This window comes from Echinops telfairi, unplaced genomic scaffold (assembly GCF_000313985.2).
Source record: "Echinops telfairi isolate 266 unplaced genomic scaffold, ASM31398v2 ScPeMD7_2;HRSCAF=8, whole genome shotgun sequence".
Taxonomy (NCBI): domain Eukaryota; kingdom Metazoa; phylum Chordata; class Mammalia; order Afrosoricida; family Tenrecidae; genus Echinops; species Echinops telfairi.
The window spans coordinates 4,124,770-4,147,421 of record NW_022103898.1 but is presented as its reverse complement, the minus strand read 5'-3'; the positions used below and the strand labels follow the sequence as shown (position 1 = coordinate 4,147,421).

At 58.8% G+C, this 22,652-nt stretch overlaps 1 protein-coding gene across 1 annotated transcript in view; it reads right to left on the bottom strand.

Annotated features, from left to right (window-relative positions):
* CELSR1 (cadherin EGF LAG seven-pass G-type receptor 1) overlaps positions 1–22,647 on the bottom strand; it is a gene marked incomplete at its 5' end in the record, with an annotated part of 123,796 nt that extends 101,149 nt beyond the window's left edge. Inside the window, one exon of the mRNA XM_045290688.1 lies at positions 19,695–22,647. Within this exon, the coding sequence (XP_045146623.1) occupies positions 19,695–22,647 (2,953 nt within the window). The remainder of the gene's footprint in view (positions 1–19,694) is intronic.
* Between the last annotated feature and the right edge of the window lie 5 nt (positions 22,648–22,652).

The window sequence follows — 22,652 nt, the reverse complement described above, 5'->3', positions numbered from 1 at the left end:
TGGAAAGCCCCTCCTGAGCCACACCCGCCTCTTCCTCTCCACAGGGACCGACAGCCTCCCTCGGTTAGCCTCCCTCCTGCTCCTGGCTCCAAGGACAAGGTGAGGTCCCCCGCACAGCTCAGACCCCTTTGCCTGTCCTGAGGGGACTGGGAAGAGGAGGACAAGGCCTGGGCTTGAACTGACCACCCCAGAATGGGATCTATACGTCCCAGCACCAGTTTCCTCCCCCTTCCATCTTCACAGTGCCTAACCCTCCCAGGAAGCTCAGCTCACAGCCCCCAGGCCAGAGGGCAAAAATAAGGCGATGCGGACTCCTAGCCACCCTATGGGACAGGGCAGAACTGCCCCTGTGGGCTTCTGAGACGGTGATTCTTTACGGGAGCAGAAAGCCTCGTCTTTCTCCTGAGGAGCGGCTGGTGGTTTTGAACGTCTGACCTTGTGGATCACCACCAGGAATCCTCGGACAGTAGAGTGTGCCTAAAATAACACCACCAACGAAAACCTAGCTGCCCACCCAGTGCATCCCGAGTCAGGGCCACCCCAGGGGAGGGACCGCCCTCCACAGGTGTTTGGGTTCAGACTCTTGGGGAAGAAGACTGAGCCGCGCTGTTAGCAGCTCAGCACTGTCACTGCTCACAGCACCCCCACCCCCACCCCGGGGCAGTGGGAGGACAGGCAGCAGAACTGTCCTTCGTCTTGGCGCCTGGGAAGGGAGAACTTTTTCTAAATGGCACCGCTGCCCCTTCCCCCTCTCGCCTCCGCCTCCCCGGGGGCTGGGAGATCAGAGTTACAGGGTGGCGGTCACCATAGCAACGGGCAGCCTGGCGCAGGCAGGCGGTGGTTGATGGGTAACCGCGGGGACAATGACAGCGGTGTGGCGCTTGCTCAGATGGACGGGGCGGGCTGAATAGGCGCTGAGCACAAAGGCTGGTGGTAAAGGGAACTTCGGGCCCCAGGAGCTTCCAAAGGGGAGTAAATGACACCAATAACTCGTCACAAAGGAACAGAGGGGCCCGGCCACACCTGCACCTGCAGATCCCTCTGCGGGCGGCTCTCCGCTGCAGGACCATCCACACCCTCTGTCTCCAGCTCTCCCAGGAATGAGGCCCTACCTCCAAGGGCATCCTTGGGAGACTCTAAATTCGGCCAGCTGAGAAGCGGTTCCTGCTAAGCTCCAAGCCTCCGCGAGCAAGAACCGGAGGCCAGGACCAGCTGCCTAACCGGGAGGCTGCCCGTGCCAACGCCCGAGATGCCTCAGAGGAAAAGCCTGGCGACCTCCAGCTCCAAGCTCTTCCCTCGAAAGCCCTGACAGCCCCCTGGGGTCCCCGCGCCAGGAGTCGAGTCGGCATCCACGCGGTGATCCCTGGCTAGAGTCCCCGGTACTTAACATCAGACTCAACTCAAAGCCCCAGTGGCACCGTGGTGACATGTTGGACTGCTAACCGCAAGGTCAGCAGTTTGAAACCGATAGCCGCTCCCGGGAAGAAAGGCGAGGGAGGCTCTCTACTCCCGTCAAGAGCGACAGTCTCAGAAGCTCACAGGAGCGGTTCTACCCTGTCCCACGAGGTCGCTGAGAGTCGGCACCGACTCCATGGCCCGACGGTGAGTTGGGGCGTTTTGAAGACTCGGCAGGACCCGAATAAAAATGCTCTTCTCCGTTCAGATAAGACACAGTCTTTCGCTGTCCAGACACCTCGAGGAAGATGCGCAAGGAGCCCTGGCAGCCCAACAGGGTGAGTGTTGGGCTGCTAACAGTGAGGTGGGCAGTTCAAACCCAGCAGCCACTCTGAGAGAGGAAGATGAGGCCATGTAGGCTAGTGAAGACTTAGAGCCTCAAATTCCCTATGAAGCGGTTTCACTCTGTCCTACAAGGTCAGAGCAGACTAGATGGCCAGTAGGTTTTTTGTTTGGTGGATAAAGTGCTCAGCTGCTAACCGTAAGATCAGCGGTTCGAACCCACCAGCCACTCCTCAGGAGAAAGACGTGATATCCTGCCTGCACGCGGATGGACAGCCTTCGGGGCGGGGGGCTGGACTCTTGTCTACAGAGTTGCTAGGACAGCACGCTGGTTAGGGCGGAGGGTCAATGAAAAAGAGGAAGACCCTTAACAGGATGGGTCAACACAGTGCTACAGCAAAGGGCTCAGACCAAACAGTTGTGAGCATGGGGAGGGACCCGGCAGTGTTTCAGTCTGCAGCACATGGGGTTGCCCAACCAACGAGAAGGCGGCTAACCACAACAAGACACAGACCCACTCGGGGACAAGACAGATGGCAAGGATTGTTGGCAGCTGTAGGCACCAAAGTAGCCAGCCTCTTGAACTGCGAGGAAATCAAGCTCTGTTCTTCAAAGCCTACCCCTTGTGCTATTTCTGTGATGGCAGCTTGAACGATGGGAGACACCCACAATGGCGCACTGGGCAAACCAAAACCCACTGTCGCTGAGCAAATCCCACCACCTAGCGACCCTGGATGGCGTTTCCGAGGCTGTACATCTTCACAGGAAAGACAGCCTCATCTTTCTCCTGAGGGCTCACTCATGCAAACCTTGAGGCACGGTGTTTAATCCTCTGTGCCACCAGGGCCCTTGTTGAGCTGGGAGGAGCCCACAATCTACTGTTCCAAGTTCTTCAAACCATCCATCAAAAATGAGGCCCTGCAGTGCCTGTGTGCAGCTCAGCTGGTGAAAGATAGTCTCTGAGCATCGAGCTCTTATAACCAGGAGGCGTCTGCAGGGAGGAGAGGCGCCCTGATGGCGGAGTGGGCTGTGCATGGAGCTGCTAACCTGAAGGTCTGTGGTTTGAACCCACCAGCCCTCTGTGAGAAGATGAGGCTGTCTACTCCTATTGAGGAGTGGCAGTCTCAGAAACCCACAGGGCAGTTCTACCCTGTCCTGTGGGGTCACCATAAATCTGCATTGGCCTTTGTAGGGGACTTGGTGGGAGTGTGTTCCCTCTTTGGGTCTTTGGAAGGGGACAGGAGTGGGACAGAGCTTCAGAATCGAGTGGACACGGATGGCTGTGTATCCTGCTGCTGTATTTTGACCAGAATTAAACTTTAACAAGAAGTAAGAATCTGGGCCCACCATCTAGGTCATCGCACTCTGCTGGCAGCCCGGGTGCCCTGGTGGTGGACACAGAGCGGCAGAGGGGGTGGGGAGTGGCCTGTCAGGAGACCTGGGGGCTCCCTTTCTCTCTGTCATCTGTCATCTGCTGGGTCATGCCCCAACCCCTGCCGGGCGCCCCTGTAAACGTCCTTTGTCCTGGGGCATCTCTCACAAGCCAGGCCTCCAGGCCCCTCCCCCAGCTCCCCCCAAAGATCTCGCCTACTTGCCAAATTCCTAAGAGGATGTGTGTGTCTCTCAGGCGCCTTAAGTAGCACCCTCACCCCAGTTATGGGAGACTTCATGCTTTCTCCCTTCATGGGGCCCACACAGGCATGTGATCCCTCTCTGGGTCTCTCCAGGCCCAGCACTGTCCCCACAGACTCACAAGCCCTCTGGAATCTCAGCCTCCCGCACCCGCTCCCCCAGCTGGAAGCTGCTTGCCCACTCAAGGTGCGTGAACCTCCGTTTCGCTGCAAGGGAAGTGCCCGACTTCTAGGAAGGAATTGGCCACCCAGAGCAGAAGTGACACAGGCCCTTGGAGAGGGCTGTCAGGGTGAGAGCCTCCTGCAGCTGTCAGCCCGAGCCGCACACGCTTGGGGGGGAGGGGGGAGCAGGGTGCTCTCACTGCCCAGCCCTCTGCGCCTGCCTGCGCCCACCCTGGGCCAGAGCTAACTGGTGGCAGGGTGTGTGTGTGTGTCAGGGTAGATGCTCAGCCCCACGGTGCACAGGACACACCGCACCCCCACCAGAGAATGACCTGACCCCCGTGACCATGCTGCAGATAGGGAGAGCCTGCTCCCGTGTGACTAGGAGTGGGGGTTCCGAGGTTGGGGGGATGAGTTATGGGGAGCCTGATGGAGCCTGCAGGGGCCACGGGTCAGGGAGATGGGGTCCAGCAAGTCCCAGGAGGGGGCTAGCTCCTGTGACATGGCACATAGTAGGTTGTTGGCTCCAGTAGCCCTGGGGGGGTTGGGAGGCAGGGGTTAAGCTCTGAGCTGCTGACTGGGCAGGTGGGTGGCGGGAACCCGCCAGCCACCCAGAGGGAGAAAGATGAGGCCATGGGTCTCTGTGATGAGAACCAGGCCCCGGGAGCACTGACCACAGTCCTACTCTGTTCTGCAGGGCCCACAGGGGTCAGAAGGGATGCCACGCAGTAGGGCTGGTTTGCTGGTGCAGTCGGTGAAGCACCTGGCAGTGGTAATCCACCCAGTGCGACCTGTGGGTCTGTTTCAGTGAGGGCAGTCCCGGGCACCCCAAGGGCACAGCCCTGCTCTCTCTCCTGGGGTCACAACCCCACAGCACAGCAGGGAGACCACGGTGCCCAGTCCAGGAGACACTTGGGACTCACAACACCCTCCCCTCCTCCATTCCCCAGTCCCTGGCAGACAGGCCTGGAGGCCCTGGGCCAGGAGGAGGGGCCCAAAGACGCCGAGGGCTCAGGTCCCCTTCCCATTGTGATGGTGCTGGGCTAGCACAGGCCAGTGTCCAGCAGACGAGGCTAGTCCAGAGGGGACATCATCAAAGCTCAGGTCCTCCGGGCATGACATACATAAATGTGTTTTTAAGTGTGAGGGACCCCACAGTGGTCCCCCTTTGGCATGTGTGACCTGAACTGGGCACTGAGAGGCCGGCTCCTTCAGGGACCAAGCCGTCCCCCTTGCGGGGTTTGCACAGCCACTGGGGGCCTTTGTTCGGGACAAAGGGACGGCTCTCCAGCGTCCTGAGAGGCGTGCTCACTGCCATGGTAACCCTGGCGGGCCAGGACCTTTCCACCATCAGCCAGCTGACCTGGCACAGCCAGTGGGATCGGCATCCCAGGGACAGTTTCCTGTGTCCTGATGTAGTCTGCAGGGGAAGGTCCTAGGTTGTGGGCTTGGGGCTTTCTAAGCTCCCTCATTATGCCAGAACTGGCCAGAACTTTCTAGACTGAGTATGTTTCCTTCCGATCACCCCCCCCCGCCAAAAGAATCTTCATTTCCTGAAAAGTGTGCTTCTATCACCCATAATAAAGTTTTCAGAAATCAAAAACAGGAAGTGCCAGTCGGCCCAGCGGGGCTATGGTCCGTTTGTGCCTGAAAGACCAGGATGGAAAACAAGGCAGAAACCCCAGGAACAGGAGCCAACAACCCGGCAAGCAGAGCCCTCGGAGCAGGGCACACACCCTGCGCTCTGCAGCCCAGTCCCCACCTTCAGCCGCTGCCCATCCGGTCCCCACAGCCTCGGGCCCCTTCCACAGGCTCCTCTTCCAGGCTCCTAAGCCCCAACCAGACCCCTGAGTGGATCATCGCCCTGCCCTCTGTCCACACAGGACAGGACGTGGAATAAGCTTTCCCTCTGGCCTGGCCTTAGGGCCCGGCAGTAGGGCACTCAGTCGTTCATCAAGCACTGTCTGTGCCCCCGCCTGGCCGGCTCAGTTGGCACGATGCAATGGCGGTGGGGGTTTTTGTGTCTTGAAGGTCATTTCTCTGTATTTTCCCCGCATCACCTGCAGAACAGCTAGCAGATATGTCGTTTCTGATGGCGGGCATATTCTGTGGGCATTTAGGCCCACTCCTACCCTTCAGTGTTTTCTGCAAAACAGAGGGCTAGAAGGTTGGAAACTATATTTCCCAGACTCCTCTAAGGAGGCCTGCCAGCAGGGGGCTGGGGCGCTGTGCAACTCAGCAGGGCAGAGGTGGGAAGGGCGGCTAGAGTAAGGTGGGGTGCTGGCAGAGCAGCGGGTTCTCGGAGGGCTGCTCAGGGGCCAGACGAGGACAGGCTCCCAGTCGAAGGGGAAGTACAGCCAGCATGCTCCTCAGAGGCAAGGGCGGCGAGACTCTGTGTCCCGAACTTTGGATTTGGCAGGAGAGACAGTCCCTGGAGAAGGGCCTCATGCCTGGTAGCGTGGAGGGGCAGTGACAAAGAGGGTGGCCCTCGAGGAGAGGGGTGGACCCCGTGCCTGCAGCGATGGGCTCAGACACACGGACCACGGTGCGGTGGCGCAGGACCGGGCAGTGGTTCGTTCTGTTGTGCCCAAGGGCTGCTGGGGGTCAGGTGGCCCTATGGTCCCTAATGACGACAATACAAAGCAATCGTAATAAAAACTTTAAAAAGGAGCGTATTCCATTAGAACGCATTTACAACAGCACCCACGGCAAGGGGGCTGTTAGATGGGAGCCGTTGTCAGAAGCCGCGTACTGCTTGCACACGTCTTGGAAAGCCGGCGGTTGGGGGTGTGGCTCCCTGTAACCCCAATACGCCATCGGTTGGGGTGACGGTACAGGGAGTGCCTCGGGCAGCAACTCAGCAGTCAGGGCCCGTAGGCGGCAGCGTGAAGCAAGGACACCCTTGGGAACACTCGTCTTCAAACCTGTGTCTTCACACGACCTGGACACCCACGGGGCACTCTCCACGCAGCTCCTCCTGGTGGGTGACCGCAGTCCCCGGCACAGGTGAGCTGGCCTCTAGTGACCTCACCCTTCTCCTCCTGCCTGCCGCTGAGCCTTCCGTGATCCACCTTCAGAACCCTGCGTCAGCCTGGGCCGCCGGCGGTGATGCCATGAGACAGACTTTTTGGTTTCTAAGCAGGAATTACCAGAGGAGGCAAAACCCCGAAGGCGCGGAGCAGACCGGTGTGTATGTGGGCGATAGGGCGAAGGGTGGCTGACATCTCCCCAGGAGCACTCCTGTCCCGTGGGGACACAGAGTAGCCCTGCATGCCCAGCCGGCCGGCTGCCTCACTTCCCTCAGCTCAGAGCTGCTGGCACCGGCTTGTCTCAGAAGGGGCTCAGCCCGGCTTTCACCCCAAATTTGCTTCCAGACCCCACAAGGCCCAGCAGAGGAGCAGTGGACACAAAGGGAGGGACGACAGGTCCTTACTTTCCATCCCACAGTCCACTTCTGATTTAGCCTTGAAAGGTGGGAGGCAGCCGAGCTGCAATCTCTGCCACACATGCATGTTCTCATGTGTGGGCACAGAGTGACATGTGCAGACACACACACACATAGTCTCGTTCCATCATGCTCACACATCCACCCCTGCATATGTGCTCATATCTACACATGTATGCACACAAATGCATGCACTCATGGAGGAACACATCTATGTAGGCACATGTCGGAATAGAGATGTACATACATGTGCACACACAGGCTCACATATGCCTGTGCACGCACACGTATGTGCACACACCCACGCTCACACAACTTTTTGCACACACTTACACACACACGACCACATACATGCCAGAGGTACACATGCACACACGCACATGTTCACACATGCCCTGCGTATACACACATGCATATGGATGTGCTGCAGGCATGGCACACACGGCCATGCCCGCACATGCATGTGCACACATACACACACTCGGATATGCACATACACACATGCACGTACACATAGATGTTTATGCACACACTCACATGCATGTACATGTATAGGAAACATGTGCATACAGGCACACACCAGAACAAGCACACTTATGAAACACACACACAGGCACCCGCACAAGCACAGGCAGGCCCGGCCCTGACCCCCGACAGTCGTGTGCCGGATGGATAGGAAATCCCTCAGAACAATGAGCCCTAATAGTTTCCATCCTCTCTGAAGCTGGGGGTGGGGGGGGTTGGTCCTACAATTCCACAGGATGGTTGTCCACGCCCAGAAGAGAGGGCTGGACTGAGAGGCAACTCCCCCGCTACAGCACTTGGCTTTGGATACAAAGGAGAGGGAGGGGCTGTATCTGAACACCCGCCCGGTGGCCTTGCACTGTGTTCACCCCACACCCGCCCCCCATCACCCCTCCCTGGGTGACACAGAAACAGGAGGAACCGTCGTCTCAGAAGTTACCTAGAGCCCTGTCAGTGGTCCCGCAGCCCCTGGGCCCATGCTCGAGGCAGCCCCCAAGAAAGAGAGGCGGCTGTGTGCTGGCTCTCGGGGAGCCAGGCCACCTAGCGCCAGGCTACCTAGCGAGGTGGGAAGGCTGACTCTGGGTGGAAAGGCCAGCCGGGGGAGCAAATGAACCCACCCTGAATACAATGGCAGTGCTGGGCTCTGGGAGAGTGGCCACAACATAAACACTCAGACACTCCCTCCCTGCTCCACCCCCACCCCCACCTCCGCTTCCAACCCCTGACTGGTAGCAACTCTTCATGGCTCCACACTCTGAGAAGAGAAAACCCAAATCCTCACCCCTGGACCAGCAGGGACTGAGCACCACGACCCACGGAGAACAGGGTGATGTTGTCAGGGACTTTCTCTCACTTAACGCCATCCAACGCCCAGAAGCAGCAGTCTCGAGATCAAAGGACAGGTCGCATTGGGCCCGTCTGCTGGCCGAGACCTCTTGAAAGTGTTGAAGAATAAGGATGCTACTTTGAGGACAAAGTTGGGCCTGACCCAAGTCAGTGTATTCTCCATCGCCTCGTATGCCTGTGAAAGTTGGACACTGAACGAGGAAGACCTTCGAAGAAGGATCGGTGCATCTGAACTGCGGTGTTGTGAAGAACACTGAAAGCACCATGGCCCGCCAAAAGGACAAATGGACCTGTCTCGGACGTAGTGCAGCCACATGGTCCTTAGAGGACAGGACGGGAAGGTGCTCTCTCTCTCACGCCCTGTGGGCCTGCTGTCAGGAGAGACCAGTCCCTGGGGAAGGACATCTTGCTTGGTGAAGTGGAGGGGCCGGGACAGAGCGGAAGGCCCTCGGGGCGGTGGCCTGACACCGTGGCTGTAACCACGGGCTCAGACATGGCGACTGCGAGGAAGGTGCAGGGCCGAGCAGTGCTTCATTCTGTGGTGCGTGGGGGCCTCCATGGATCGGAACCAACTCGATGGCACCGAGCCACCCACCGTTAACCCCGGGGCCGAATAAAATGAGCTAAATCCCCGGCTGCCAAGTCGGTTCTGACTCACCATGACCCTAGGACAGAGGAGAGCTGTCCCCTGGGTCCCCAAGGCCACCTTCTTGACAGGAGCAGACTGCCTTACCTTTCTGCCTCGGAGCAGCTAGTGGGTTCAAACTGCTGACCTCTCTGTTGGCAGCTGACCCTTCACCACTGTGTCCCCCCAGGACTCCTCCCTCTGACTTACATGGCAGTTTGGATTCAGCACTGGTGCAGCCTCTGCGGGTCTGTGAGAAGCTGAACTTCCCAGAAGGTCCACAAGACGGAGGACAAGGTACCGTCTGCAGCCGAACTGTCTCCCAGCTCCCACTTGTCCAGACCGCGGCTGGCCGGCAGTGTCCAGCACCCACAGTCAGACCCCTCGGCTCCAGGCCCAGCCCTGACCCAGCTGCAGGAAGGCACGCACAGGTGGGCAAGTTCAGGAGGACTCCCAGAGGCCAGGCCAGCATTGCTGACCTCATCAGACCAGAGTCACCAGTCAGTGACTCCAACAGGGCCCTCCATGCAACCTAGGTCCCTGCCTACCTACCTGTGTGTGGACCCCAGCTTCCCCAGAAGGTCTCTCCCTCCACAGCGCAGCAGCGGCTCCGGGCCGCCGGCCCATCATCTGCACTGACCCCTTCCTAGCCAGCACTGCCCGGCCTGCGCCTACCCAGCTTCCTGTGGAGTCCCTGGGCAGTGCAGATGGCTGGAGCTCCCCCACTAGCCGCAGGCTGGCACCCATCAGAGATGCACTAGAAGGGACTGCCTGTCAGCTTCTGCGTCCAAGCATGCCCTGTGGGATGCACAGCGCTTCTGACTCCTGGGCGTGCTGGCTGCATCGTGCATTTCGGAGCCTTCTCGGCCCTGGCCCTCCAAGCATTCTCGGGGCTCCCGAAGCATTTCTCATCCCTCTTCTTTTTCTGGTGGTCAGGAGGACATGCTGGGCTCCTGAGGTGGCTCCACCGCCCACGGGGACAGCCCTGGGGCAATGACTGCCTGCCTGCCTGCTGGCAGCCCTGGTGGGGCCAGGGCTCTGGCTCTGCAGGCTGGGGAGGGGAGCCAGTCCCCCCAAGAGGCCACCATGAAAAGGACTCAAGTTCATCCACGAGCAGCACCGTGATGGCCCTCAAAGACAGGCAAGGAGAAAGACACCAGACACAAAAAGCGGCACACCATGTGCCCCCTGAGCATGCCACCCCCAGGTCTGGCAGCGCCCGGGGACAGGTGGCCAGCCACCAGGGATCCCAGGAGGGAGGGTGGGGCTCGTGGAGGCTTGGCACTGCACTCCAGACTGCCCCCCCCCCACACACCCATGTCAGGTGGGGGCACTGAGGCCCAGAGGGACGGCCGTGCTAGTGTCAGGAAGCTGGCCCTGGGCAGTGACAGCGCAAATCCAGGCCTCACCACCCACAGTGATGTCTCAGGGCGCCGCTGTGCCAGCGGCTCCCGGGCTAGCCTGTATCCTCGCTGGCGAACAAGCAACCTGCGGAGGAGAACTGGCCGAGCGCTATCAGCCAGCGGCAACCTTTTACTGCCGGCCTTATCTCCAAGTGCAAACACCGGGAGGGCTCGGCATGGATTAACTGCAGTAGGTTTGCCTTAACCACGTCCAGAGCAGACTAGATAGAAGCAAATCATAAAACTATAAAAATTACACAGAATGCGCAATTTTTTAAAAAAATGAAGAGAAAAGCAATCGGAACAAGAAACCCAAAGGGGGAGAGAGTGGAGTGGCCTCACCAGACAAGGCCCGTGGAGGGCCACCCAGCCTGAGAAAACGCGCACAGCCAGCCTCGTGTCCTTCAGCCCGCTGTCACCGAGTGGACTCTGCAAAGGGAAGCGGGGGCCACGTCTGTTGCCTGAGATGTGCTGGCGGGTCTGAGCGGCCTCTCCGTTAGCAGCGCGTGCTTGCTGGCCCCCTCGCTCACGATGGCAAAACCGCCTAGATGCCAATCAATGAATGACAGACAGGCCAACACGGTGTGGTCGTTCACACTGCTCCGCCACAGAGCCACAGCGTGGACCAGCCACAAGGTCAGTAGCTGGAAGCCGCCAGCCAGTCCTTGGGAGAACCCGGAGGACCAACCCCACAGCCACTGAGTCCGTGCTAAGTCAGCGACCCTGCATGGGTTTCTGTAACGGTTCACAGGAGTAAAAAGCCCAGTCTTCCTCCCGAAGAGCTGGCTGCTGGTGGTTTCAAACTGCCGGCCATGTGGTTCACAGCCGACGTGTAACCCTCCAGGGCTCCTGTCCTGCGGGGGAGACAGACGGGGCTCTCTACTCCTCCTGTAGAGAGTGACAGTCTCAGAAGCCCACAGGGGCAGTGCCACCTGGTCCTGAAGGGTGGCCATGAGCCAGAATTAACTCGATGGGCATGAGTCTGAATTTTCTGGTTTTACAGAGACCAGTGCCTGCTACTGGCACAAGATGAGAGGGGAGAGGAGTCTGAGCTGCGGTGGGGGGGTGGGGGTGGGGGACACGGAGGCCCTATCCATGGAGGTGGAATGCTGTGGAAGGTGGGTTGGTGACGGTTGTGCACAGTGGCAAACGTGGCTGGTGTTGGGGAGCTGTTCCCCTGAACCACGTTGACCGGCAGATGCGTTGCTGTACAGGAGACCCCGTGAAAGCAGGGTTGACCCATGTAAGCTCGCGCCCTATGCAGCCAGAGACCCGTCAGCGAAGACAGATTCGGGTACTTCCCGCAATAACAATGTAAACCACAGCCGTCAAGTCGACCCCGACTCTCAGCGACCCTGTAGTAGAGTAGAATGGGCCGAGGGGTGTCCAAGGCTGTATGCACTTTCATGCCAACAGACCGCCACGTCTTTATCCTGCAGAGCAGGACTGAGTAGAACGCCTGCTTCCGAGCCTGTAACCTTTAAGGGAGCAGCAGAAAGCCTAGTTTGTCTCCTGTGGAGTGAATGGCTAGTGGGTTCAAATGGAGGCTTAACCCAGTTCGCCACCGGGGCTCCGTCCCCCACGAATAGAGAGGCAGGCAGAGGTGGAGGGCTGTGCTGTCTGAGGTAGAGCCGAGGTGGTCCCGTGGTGTTCCGGCTATCACAGGTGCTAATGGACACGTCACCTGCGTTTACAATGAACCACCAAGTGGACGGGTGGGCTCGTCTTAGCTCGTCACCAAGGAACCACCAGTTGTGACCTGAGTTCTGACCCAGCCCCCCGCAGAGATGCCCAGGCTCGGCCCTCCCAGGCCTGTCAGAGAACTGAACTGAGCCCCGGGGGCTTCCTGGGCAGGCTCTGCAGGAGATGGCCAGACCTTTCTCCAAGGCCCCTTTGGGTGGACTTGAGATGCCACCTTCTGCACCCCCAGGGGCCCCAGCAAAGGGGCTACACGCCAGGCTGCTGGCCACAAGGTCGGTGGTGTGAAGCCACCAGCCGCTCCATGGGAGAAAGAGGAGGCTGTGGGCTTCCGGGAAAATGTACAGGCTCAGAGACCCTATGGGGACAATCTACACTGCCCTAATGTACAGGCTCAGAGACCCTATGGGGACAATCTACACTGCCCTAATGTACAGGCTCAGAGACCCTATGGGGACAATCTACACTGCCCTCCGGGTCCGACGTGAACTGGAAGAGACCACGCCAGTCCCTGCAGAAGGACAGTATGCTCGGTAAAGTGCGGGCAGGGGGAAAGAGACGGGCTGACACAGAGACTGTGCCATGGGCTCAGGCACAGGAGGATGGGGCAGGGCTGTGTGGTGTTGCCTTATGGCACACGGGTCGCTATGGGCTGGCACCTAACAACAGCACAACAGACCCCAAGGGGGTTCTTTGTTTTCCTTTTTCAGGACACTTGTAGAGGCGTGAAGGCGCCTGGAGGTGTAGTGGTTCTGCATTGGCTGCTGACCGCAGACTTGGCAGTTCACACCCACCAACCGCTCTGGGGGAGAAAGACGAGGCTTTCCATTCTGTGAAGAGTTACAGACTCAGAAACCCACCGGGGCAGTTCTGTTCCGTCCTATAGGGCTGCTGTGAGTCAGAATCGACCTGATGCCGGTACGTTTGCTTTGGTTTGGTGAGGGGTCCCCAGTATATGGAGGAAAGATTTTAAATGGTTGTTGGGGGGGAAAGGGGACCTCAGTGACAAGCCCCCTTCAATCTGCTTGTACTCACCCTTCCCACCCACTCCTCAATATCTTCTCAGCACCCCATGTGTGTGTCAGGCCCCTGGGCCCAGGGAATGGGCCACGGTCCCTACCAGGGTCCAGCATTATAGCTGCTGCCCCTCCCCACAGGAGGTTATATTCTGGATGGCAGGCCATCATGGTGCCTCAGGTCAACCGGTTACCTGGACACTCCACCCCCAGCCCCCTACAAACATGCAGGGAGAGAGCGGTGTTTACTGCCCCTGCCCCCACCCCAGCACTCAAACTTGGGTCCCGGGACCCGCCCGTGAACCTGTGGGTCCAGGTGACAGAGCTGGAGGAAAAGCTGCCCAGAGCTGCGTGCCCCCGGCTGGGTTGCAGCCTGGGCAGATGGGGCTGATGCACATTTTCCACCCGCTGTGCCCACGTGATAAATCGACTGCTGTTTGAATCTGAATGCTGGCAGGGACTCAGGCCCCCCTGGGCACCATGCCACCCTCCACGCCCCCGGGCCCAGACACACTGCCAGGCCCCCGAGGGGCTGGCACCCCTCCACCTCCCAGCTCAGAGCAGGTTCCTGCTCTCAGCATTCAAAACAGCACCAGCAGTGGCCCAAACCAAGTGGAGAGAGGCCGCTGGGCCTGGACGGGGCTTCAGGGTCAGCAGGGATAGAGGGTACACTTGCATGGGGGGCTTCAATATGCCCCCACCTCCCAGCTGCACCTTTTGGAGCAGCTGGTGGGTTTGAACTGGCAACCTTCCAATCCACTGCCCCACATATAATCCCCAGGGCCCCTGTTGATTCTGAGAGTGTGGCTGGGGGCCTTCAAGCAAGGGGCCAGGATGCTTCTCTGCACGTCCCAGGCCCCGGTCCCCCACCCGTGGCAGAAATAGCCCAAGGACCTGCTCACAGGAGTGGGTGTAATGGAGACTGGCTATGCCCGGACAGGTCAAGCCCAGCAATCCCCGGCCCACCAAGCACAGGGCCATGAGCCTCCTGACCAGCACTGCTGTCTGACCACCCCCTCCCTCCTCCTCCTCTCTCCATCTCTCACCTCCACCTGCCCACACAAGCCAGCCTCAGGCTCCCTCTGAGCTGCCTCCACCCTCCACCACTTGTCCCAGCACCCGGCCCAAGTCTCCTCTTCCAGGGGCAAAGAAGTTCTCAGCTTCCCTCCTCGGCATCAGGGCTCCCTGTTTCTGCCTGGGCCGCATGTCACACACTCCCGTTCACACCTCAGTGTCCCCTCGCCCACCTTGATGCGGTCACCTCCCTGTCCTTGTGCATCTCCACCCGTCCTCTGGCAGGGCAGGGGACACGCTCATTTTGCAGACCACACATGGGGTATGCAGCAGGTGCCCAATAAATGCACAAACCCTCCCTTATCGCAGTGCAGGGTCACCACGCCTGCGGTTCTCTGACAGGTTAGCCTGTTTCCAGAGTCCCAGCTCCTCTGCTGAGTAACCGGTGGGTTTAGCGTTGGCCTGCTAACCGCAAGGCCATCCCACCGGACAGCTGGCAAGGCTGTCTGCTCCAGTATAGAGGGGCCGTCTCAGAAACCCATAGGGGCAGTTTGGTCCTGTCCTACAGGATCACTAGAATCAGCTCCACTCGATGGCAGCTGGTTTTTCCTTTCCAGTGTCTTAAAAACTCACTGCCATCGAGTGGATGCGGACTCACAGTGACCCCATAGGACTCCCGGTGGCATCATGGGTTCTTTGCAAAGCAGCTCGCCCCAAGGTCAGTCGTTCAAACCCACCAGCCATTCCATGAGAGAAAGAGGAGGCTGGCTCTCTCCTCCGTAAAGACTTACACACAGGGTGAGCCACCTTTGCTCTGTCAAGAGCCATTTGGATATTTAGAACATCATCTGTGGGCCTTACTGGTCCAACACATGATAAACTCAGCCCTAAGGCGAGGGCCAGGGGAAAGACTGGACTTTCTACTTCCGTAAATAGTTACGGTCTTGGAAACCGGCAGGTGGTCACTATGAGTCCACATCCACTCGACGGCAGTGAGTTTGGAGTGTTTTAGAGCACGGGGGCCACCAGGAGCCCTTATGGCATAGTGGTCACTCGTTGGGCTGCTAACCACAAGGCCACGAGGCCCAGAGTTCAGAACCACCAGCTACTCCAAGGGAGAAAGATGAGGTTTCCACTCCTGTGAAGAGTTACAGTTTCGATTCAAGTAGAAAGAAGTGTTCTGAAAAGGATGGTGGCAGCATGTGTACAAATGTGTTTGATACGATGGATGTATGGGTTGTTCCAGTAGCTGTAAGAGACCCCAATAAAATGATTTTTTTTTAAAGAGAGAATTACAATCTCAGGAACCAACCCTAACCCTTGCCTTAACCCTAACCCTGTCCTGTAAGGTTGCTGTGATTCAGCACAGACTCCGTGGCATGAGCCATTTGTTTGTTCTCAGTTTGATCTGATGGCTAGGAGCCCCGCAGAGGTGTGGTGGTCACATGCTGGGTGCTACTGCAAGGTCAGCAGTTTGAAACCGCGAGCTCCTCTGAGAGAGGAACACTAGGCTTTCTACTCCCATAAAGAGTTGGAATCGGCCGCGGGTTTTTTGGTTTGTTTTATTTTGTCTTTTCCACAAGATGAACACTAAACTTCAAACTCACTGCCACCGAGAGAATTCTGACTCACAGTGACCTCGTAGGACGGGGCAGAACTGCCCCTGCGGGTTTCCGAGACTGTCACTCTTTATGAGGGCAGAAAGCCTCGTCTTTCTCCCGAGCAGCGGCTGGTGATTTCGAACTGCTGACCTTGCAGTGAGCAGGCCAGCGTGTCACTGCCACGCCACCAGGGCTCCTTGAAGGTGAGCACTGGAAAGCCAAAGCGCCACTGTGCACCCAGGCAATGCCTGTGACACGGCCCGTTCCCCACAGCCTCAGCCATCAACTGGAATCAACCCCCTGAGAGGCAAACGCTTCCGAAGACTTCGCCAACCTCCCACGCTAGCCCTGGCCTCGGCACCGCAGGGATGGCTGGGGCTGGCATTTCCCACCAGGCTATCAGCCAGGCTGCAACAGAAAGAAGGCCCACGCTGCTTCTAAAAGGATCCATCCTACCAAGTTCCTACCACAGAACGGAAAACCTCATTCAGAAGTCATCTCCATCACTGCCTGGAACCCCCAGATAGGGGACTACTGCGCTTAGCTGTCCACGGCCCTCGCGCCATTTTCATCTGGTCTTCTATACTTGGGGGCAACAGAACAAGCACCAACACTGTTTGCCAAGTCCCTGTGGCTGAGTTAAAAGCCCTGACCTGCTCCCCAGGCATACTCTAGCCAGGTGTACCACCCTCAGGTGGACCTACCCTAGCCCCCACCCTCAGCAGGCTCTCACAGCCCTTCCAGAATCACTCCCCTAAAACCCCAAAGCCAGCCTGGCTCTTCCCTCGGCACCCTGATAGCCGGAAGTGGCACTCTGGCTTTATTTAGGGCACGTCTGTAAACCCAGAGCCCAACCGCTCACTGGAAAGAAGGCTGCCGTCTGAGCAACCACGTCCCCATTGTGCCTGAGGAGCAGCCAACTCCGGCAAACCCCAGGGCGGATCTTTTGTTCTGCTTGGGCGCCGGGCTTTGAGAATGACGAGGGTTTGTTCCACTTCTCCAGGGCATCAAATCTAGTCCAGAGAGGTGCTGAGAGAGGTAGGCACTGGAGTGGGAGGGTTCAGCCACCCAGGTTTCCCAGCGTGTTCTCCAAGGTAAAGGGGGGGGGACCCCACAGGTGCTTGTTTCATGGGGAGGGCTCCCCTGGCGCCCAGAGAGCCGTGCAGGAAGCTCTGCTCCTCTGAGCCTCAGTCTCATCATCTGTAAAGTGGGCGGGGCGGAGGCAGCATGACACCCCTCCCTGTCCTCACAATCACTGGAGGAACAGACAACCGGGTGGAAACCCCAAACGGACTCACTGCCATCTGGTCAGTGCTGACTCCTAGCGGCCCTAGAGGACACGGTCCAACTGCCCCCGTGGGTTTCCGAACCGGCAACTCGACGCGAGAAAACAGCTTGGGACCCCGGAAGAACCCAGGAGAAGGTGACTGATTATCTGAAGGGATGGACACACAGAGCCTCGATCTGCCTCTTACTCGAAGGTGTTGGCTGAAGACGCAGAGCCGGCGCCCCAACCCTGCCCTGGGGACAGACCTGTGGTGCACCAGCAGGAAGCCATCGCCGCTCCAGCTCCACGCAAAATCAGCTTGATGGCGGGGAGACAGAAAGCATAGGAGCCCTGGTGGCCTAGTGGTCACGTGTTGGGCTGCTAACTACAAGGTCAGCAGTTCGAAAGCACCAGCCTCTCTGTGGGAGAAAGATGAGGCCATCTATATCTGAAGAGTGGCGGTCTTGGGGTGGTGGGGGGAAGAGTGGCGGTCTCAGAAACTCACTGGGACACTTGTATCTTGTCTTAGAGGGTCGCTGTGAGTTGGAATCGACTTGAGGGTGGAAATCAAAGTCCTTCAGAAAACTAATGCTTGTAATTCTCCCAAGATTTGCTGGGGGATATAGGACAGGCAGCGCTCAGATGGTGGACAGTTCTGTCTTTAAGGCAAATTTGAGCTTAAATCAGAACAGGTATGATTCGTTAGCAGAACACTTACCTTCTTATATGGGTTTGTTTCTATGTAGGCGTGTTTTAAAAACATGGAAGGACAGTGTAAGACATGAAAAAATAATAATAATTTATAAATTATCAAGGGTCTGTGAGGAAGGGAGGGCGGGTAAGGGAGGGGAAAAATGAGGAGCTGATACCAATGGCTCAAGTAGAAAGAACATGTTTTGAGAATGATGAGGGCAACATATGTACAAATGTGCTTGACACAATAGATGGATGGATTGTGATAAGAGCTGTATGAACCCCCAATAAAATGATTAAAAAAACATGAAAGGAATATCTCCAGATATAGTAATACATCTCTGTAAATATAACAATGCAGTCATAATAATAATAACATCACAAAGTAGCAACGATCTGTGTTATAGATCATTGTGCCTAGAATTAATATCACAGGCTCTGTGGAGGTGGGTTCCTAACTGGGGGTGTATGTAAACTGCACATTCCCAAATCTGGGGGCTGCCTGTATTCTGAGTGCACAGTAATGTATCGTTTTTCAAGAACTCATCAGTTTTGGGTCATAGCTTGTAATCCCATCGGCAAGACACAGTCCATGAAGGCAACACTGTTTATACCCTACCTCGGTGAGTAGCAGCTGCGCTCTTAAAAGCTTGCAAACAGCCATCTAAAATGTAATTACTGCCCCTTCCCATCGAATGAAAGAAGAATGAAGAAAATAACATTCAAAGACACCATTAGTTCAAAGGTCCTTTAGATCACAGGAACCAGTCTCCATTAGCTTGAGACCACAAGAGCTAGACGGTGCCCTGCTACCATGACCAACTGCTCGGATCTGGGTCACAGTGGAAGGTCCTAGGCCGAGTGGGAGAAAAATGTTGAACAAAATCCAGAATCATAAAGAAGACCAACCTAACTGGTCAGCTAGAGACTGGTAGAACCTTCAAGCCCTTCAAGCCTGGAATTAAACCTGCCCCACGGCTCGCTTTTCAGCCAAACAATAGACAGGCCTATATCTCAAGCAGGAACACCTCCATGGAAAGGGATTCTTGAAACAGGCAATCAGCTGAGACCACAGAGCTCAGAGGACCCCAAGGAGTGGGGAAGATGGACACATGGAAATGGGGAGCCCGGGTGGGGTGGGGGCACAGGAAGCCGGCTGTGGCATGGAGGGGTGAAAGAAAATGTGGATAAAGTGTCGAATGGGCTGCTATCACCCTCTGCAAATGTTCATCCGCATTCCAGGGAAATGTTCCAGAAAGACCGAGCTCATCGGACACACCACCTCCAGCCGCCCAGATCCACACTTGCTCGGGGGATCATAATGCCTTAGCGTCATTACTAAGGCAACTCGCCAGCCCCAGATGTTCACAGCCCTGGGTAGAAGTGCTGGGGTGCTCTCTTGCACCCTAAGAACCTGCTCTCTCATTCACACCGGCTTGTTGTTCCCCTCGCCTGGCTGGAGTCCAGTGGCATGGGGACCACTCTCTGCCTCTGAATGCTTGGCGTGCTGAGCCAGCTCTCCCTCCCCCGGACCGCTCCCCGCCAGCCCCAGGGCCTGGTGAGCAGGGTTCCCACAAGGGCTCTGCCGCCAAGCTGAGCAGGTCTCTGAAGTAACACCCAAATTATAAGCCCGAGTTCAGGAGCCAAGGCCGAGATCAAATGGGGCTAAGCTTTGCACACTGAGCCAGTACACCTCAGCCCGGTGGTTATTAACTGGAGGAGACAGAAATGCCAGGCCTAGGGAGCTCCTGAAAGCAAAGGCCCATTACCGGGTGACTCAGGGACCCAAGCGCCAGTTCCCAACGGTCCCACCCGAGAACTAATTGGCACGTGGGGCAGCCGGTGACCTTTGATCTGCCCAGACAGCCGTGCGGCTGGCTGCAGAGCCTCGCCAGCCAGCCCAGACGGGCCTTCACAGGGAGACCCAAGCACCTCCGCTTTGAACTCGAAAAAGCCCGGGTGTGCTCCCAGCCCATGGGGTGGGGGAGAGGTGGCCCCAGCTCCTGGCCCTGTCCCCACAGAGCCACTCACCCGTCACGGACACCTCCATGAGCGCTTCGAGCGGCCGGTTGTTGTCCAGGTCTCGGCTGAGCTGCAGCTCGCCAGAGGCTGGGTCCAGCAGTAGCAGCCGCAGTTCGTTGCCCTGCAGGAAGCTGTAGCGGAGGCTGTCGGAGAGGTCGGGGTCGTGGGCCGGGATGCGGCCGATGACGCCGCTGGGGAAGCTGTTGGACTTGTTGGTGACGTAGTTGTTGAAGAGGATCTGGAAGTCGGGCAGCACCGGCGGGTTGTCGTTCTGGTCCAGCAGGCGCACCCGTACGGTGGCCCGGCTGACCAGTGGCGCTGATGTGGCCTGGACCACCAGCACATACTCCCGCCGCACCTCAAAGTCCAGATCGGCCAGGGCACGCAGGTCGCCGCTGAGCAGGTCCAGCTGGAAGACCTCGGGCACGTTGCCCTCCACAATCTGGTACATGATCTGGGCGTTGGGCCCCTCGTCGGGGTCATTGGCTCGGATCCTGGCCACCACTGACCCCACCGGGCGGTTCTCTTCCACAAAGAGCTCCAGCTCATCCCTCTCGAACACAGGGGGGTTGTCGTTGATGTCCAGCACGGTCACCTGGATATCCACCGAGGCGCTCAGCGGCGCGGGGCTGCCGCGGTCCACCGCCAGCGCCCGGAGGCTGTACACGGCCACGTTCTCCCGGTCCAGCCGCCGCTGGGTGCGGATGACGCCGGATGTGGGCTCAATGTAGAAGTCCCCGTGGCCATCGTCCCCGCCCTGGAAGGTGTATAACAGACGGCCGTTGGGGCCAGAGTCCCGGTCCGTGGCGGAGACCTGGAGCACACTGGTGGATGGCGGTGCATCTTCGAAGACGGAGCCCTGGTAGAAGTCCCGCAGGAAGCGGGGCGCGTTGTCATTGGCGTCCAGGATCAGGATCTCCAGGGAGGTGGTGTCTGACTTCTGGGGGATGCCGTTGTCCCGGGCGGTGATGGCTAGCGTGTAGGCGGCCTGGTCCTCGTAGTCCAGCTCCGTGGTGGTGAAGATGGTGCCGCTGTCGGGGTGAATGCGGAACTGCGGCACTGGGTCGGCCAGCACATAGGTGATCCGGGCATTCTCCCCCGTGTCCTCGTCGGTGGCGCTGATGGTGGCGATAGAGGTGCCCACGGGCCGGTCCTCGCTGACGCTGACTGTGTAGTGTGAGCTCTGGAAGACGGGGCGGTGGGTGTTGGCATCGGTGACGTTGATGAAGACCTGCGCGGTGTGTGAGCGGGTGCCGTCGGACGCGGTCACCGCCAGCACGTACTGCCGCTCCTGCTTATAGTCCAGCGGCAGGGCCAGCGTGATGAGCCCACCGCCACTCTGGCTGCTGAGCGCGAAGCGGTTCCGTGTGTTGCCTCCCGTGAGCTGGTAGGTGATCACGCTGTGGGCATCCAGGTCTCGGGCCTGCAGGGTGAGCACGCTGCTGCCCACGGCCGCGTCCTCATTGAGGCGCAGCTCGTACACAGGCTGCGTGAACACCGGGTCATTGTCATTGACGTCCAGCACTGTGATGGACACGCTCGCTGAGGAGCTCATGGGAGGCCAGCCGTGGTCCACAGCCTCCACCCCAAAGCTGAAGTACTCCACCTCCTCCCGGTCCAGCTCGGCACACACGGTGATCCACCCGGTGCTATTGTGGATCTGGAAGGGGAAGGCCTGGCCCTGGCCGGCATCCTCCAAGCCCTCGCCAGCCCCCGCCCCGACCATGTCCACCAGGCGGTAGTGCAGCCGGGCATTCTCCCCGGCATCGGCGTCCACTGCCTGGATGTGAAGCACGGAGTGGCCCAGGGGCACGTTCTCCAGCACGGACGCCTGGAAGGGGCTGCTCACGAAGATGGGGGCATTGTCGTTGACATCCAGCACCTGCACGGCCACCAGACCCGAGGAGTTGATGAGCGGTGGGCGGCCCCCGTCCTGAGCCTTGATTCGCAGTGTGTACTCCCGGATGGCCTCGAAGTCCAGGGGGTTGATGACGTCCAGGCTGCCGCTCAGCGCGTGCAGGTAGAACTGCCCTTTGAGGTTCCCGCTGACAATGCTGTAGTGGATGGCGGCGTTCTGGCCCTGGTCCCGGTCGGTGGCCTGCACGCGCAGTACGGGCGTGTTCACTGCCACGTCCTCCCGCACCTGCACCACGTAGCGCTTCTCGCTGAACTGCGGGTAGTTGTCGTTCTCATCCTCCACGGTGATGTGAACCGTGGCCGTGGCGGTGAGCGGGCCCGGGTTGCGGCCCTGGTCGTTAGCTTCCACCAGCAGCTGGTGCTCAGCCGCCTCCTCCCGGTCCACCGGCGCCCGCGTGCGCACAACGCCCGAGCGCGGGTCAATCTCAAAGACGCCACCCGCGCCCTGCAGCAGGCGGTAGCGCATGTTGGCGTTGGAGGGGGCGTCGCCGTCGGTGGCGCGGATAGTTAGCACCTCGTAGCCTACCTCGAGATTTTCCCGCACGCGCTCGCGATACTCGGACTGCTCAAAGACAGGACTGTGGTCGTTGGTATCGCTGACCGTGACGGTAAGGTAGGTGGCCGTCGAGCGCCGCGGTGAGCCGTGGTCCACGGCGCTCACCTTGAGCACATGCGTGTCCTTGGTCTCGCGGTCCAGCGCGCGGGCCGTGCTGACTGCGCCCGTGACGGCGTCGATGAGGAAGTAGCCGTTGGAGCGCTCATCGAACAGTGCCTCCATCTGATAGCTCAGGCGCCCCGCGTCGCCCTCGTCCGGGTCCTGCGCCTGCAGCTCAATGACCGTCGTCCCCGCTGGCTCGTTTTCGGGCACCGACACCTGGTAGCTGGGCAGCGGGAACTGTGGGCTCGTGCTGCCACCCGCGCCCCGCCGGGCCCGCCGGGCCATTCCCGCTCCAGCCTGGCGCGGGTACGGAGGCGACCGGTAACGCGAGGACGTCCCCGCGGCCGCCTCCAGCGCCAGCGCCACCCGGACGCCAGACGCGCGCCCCAGGG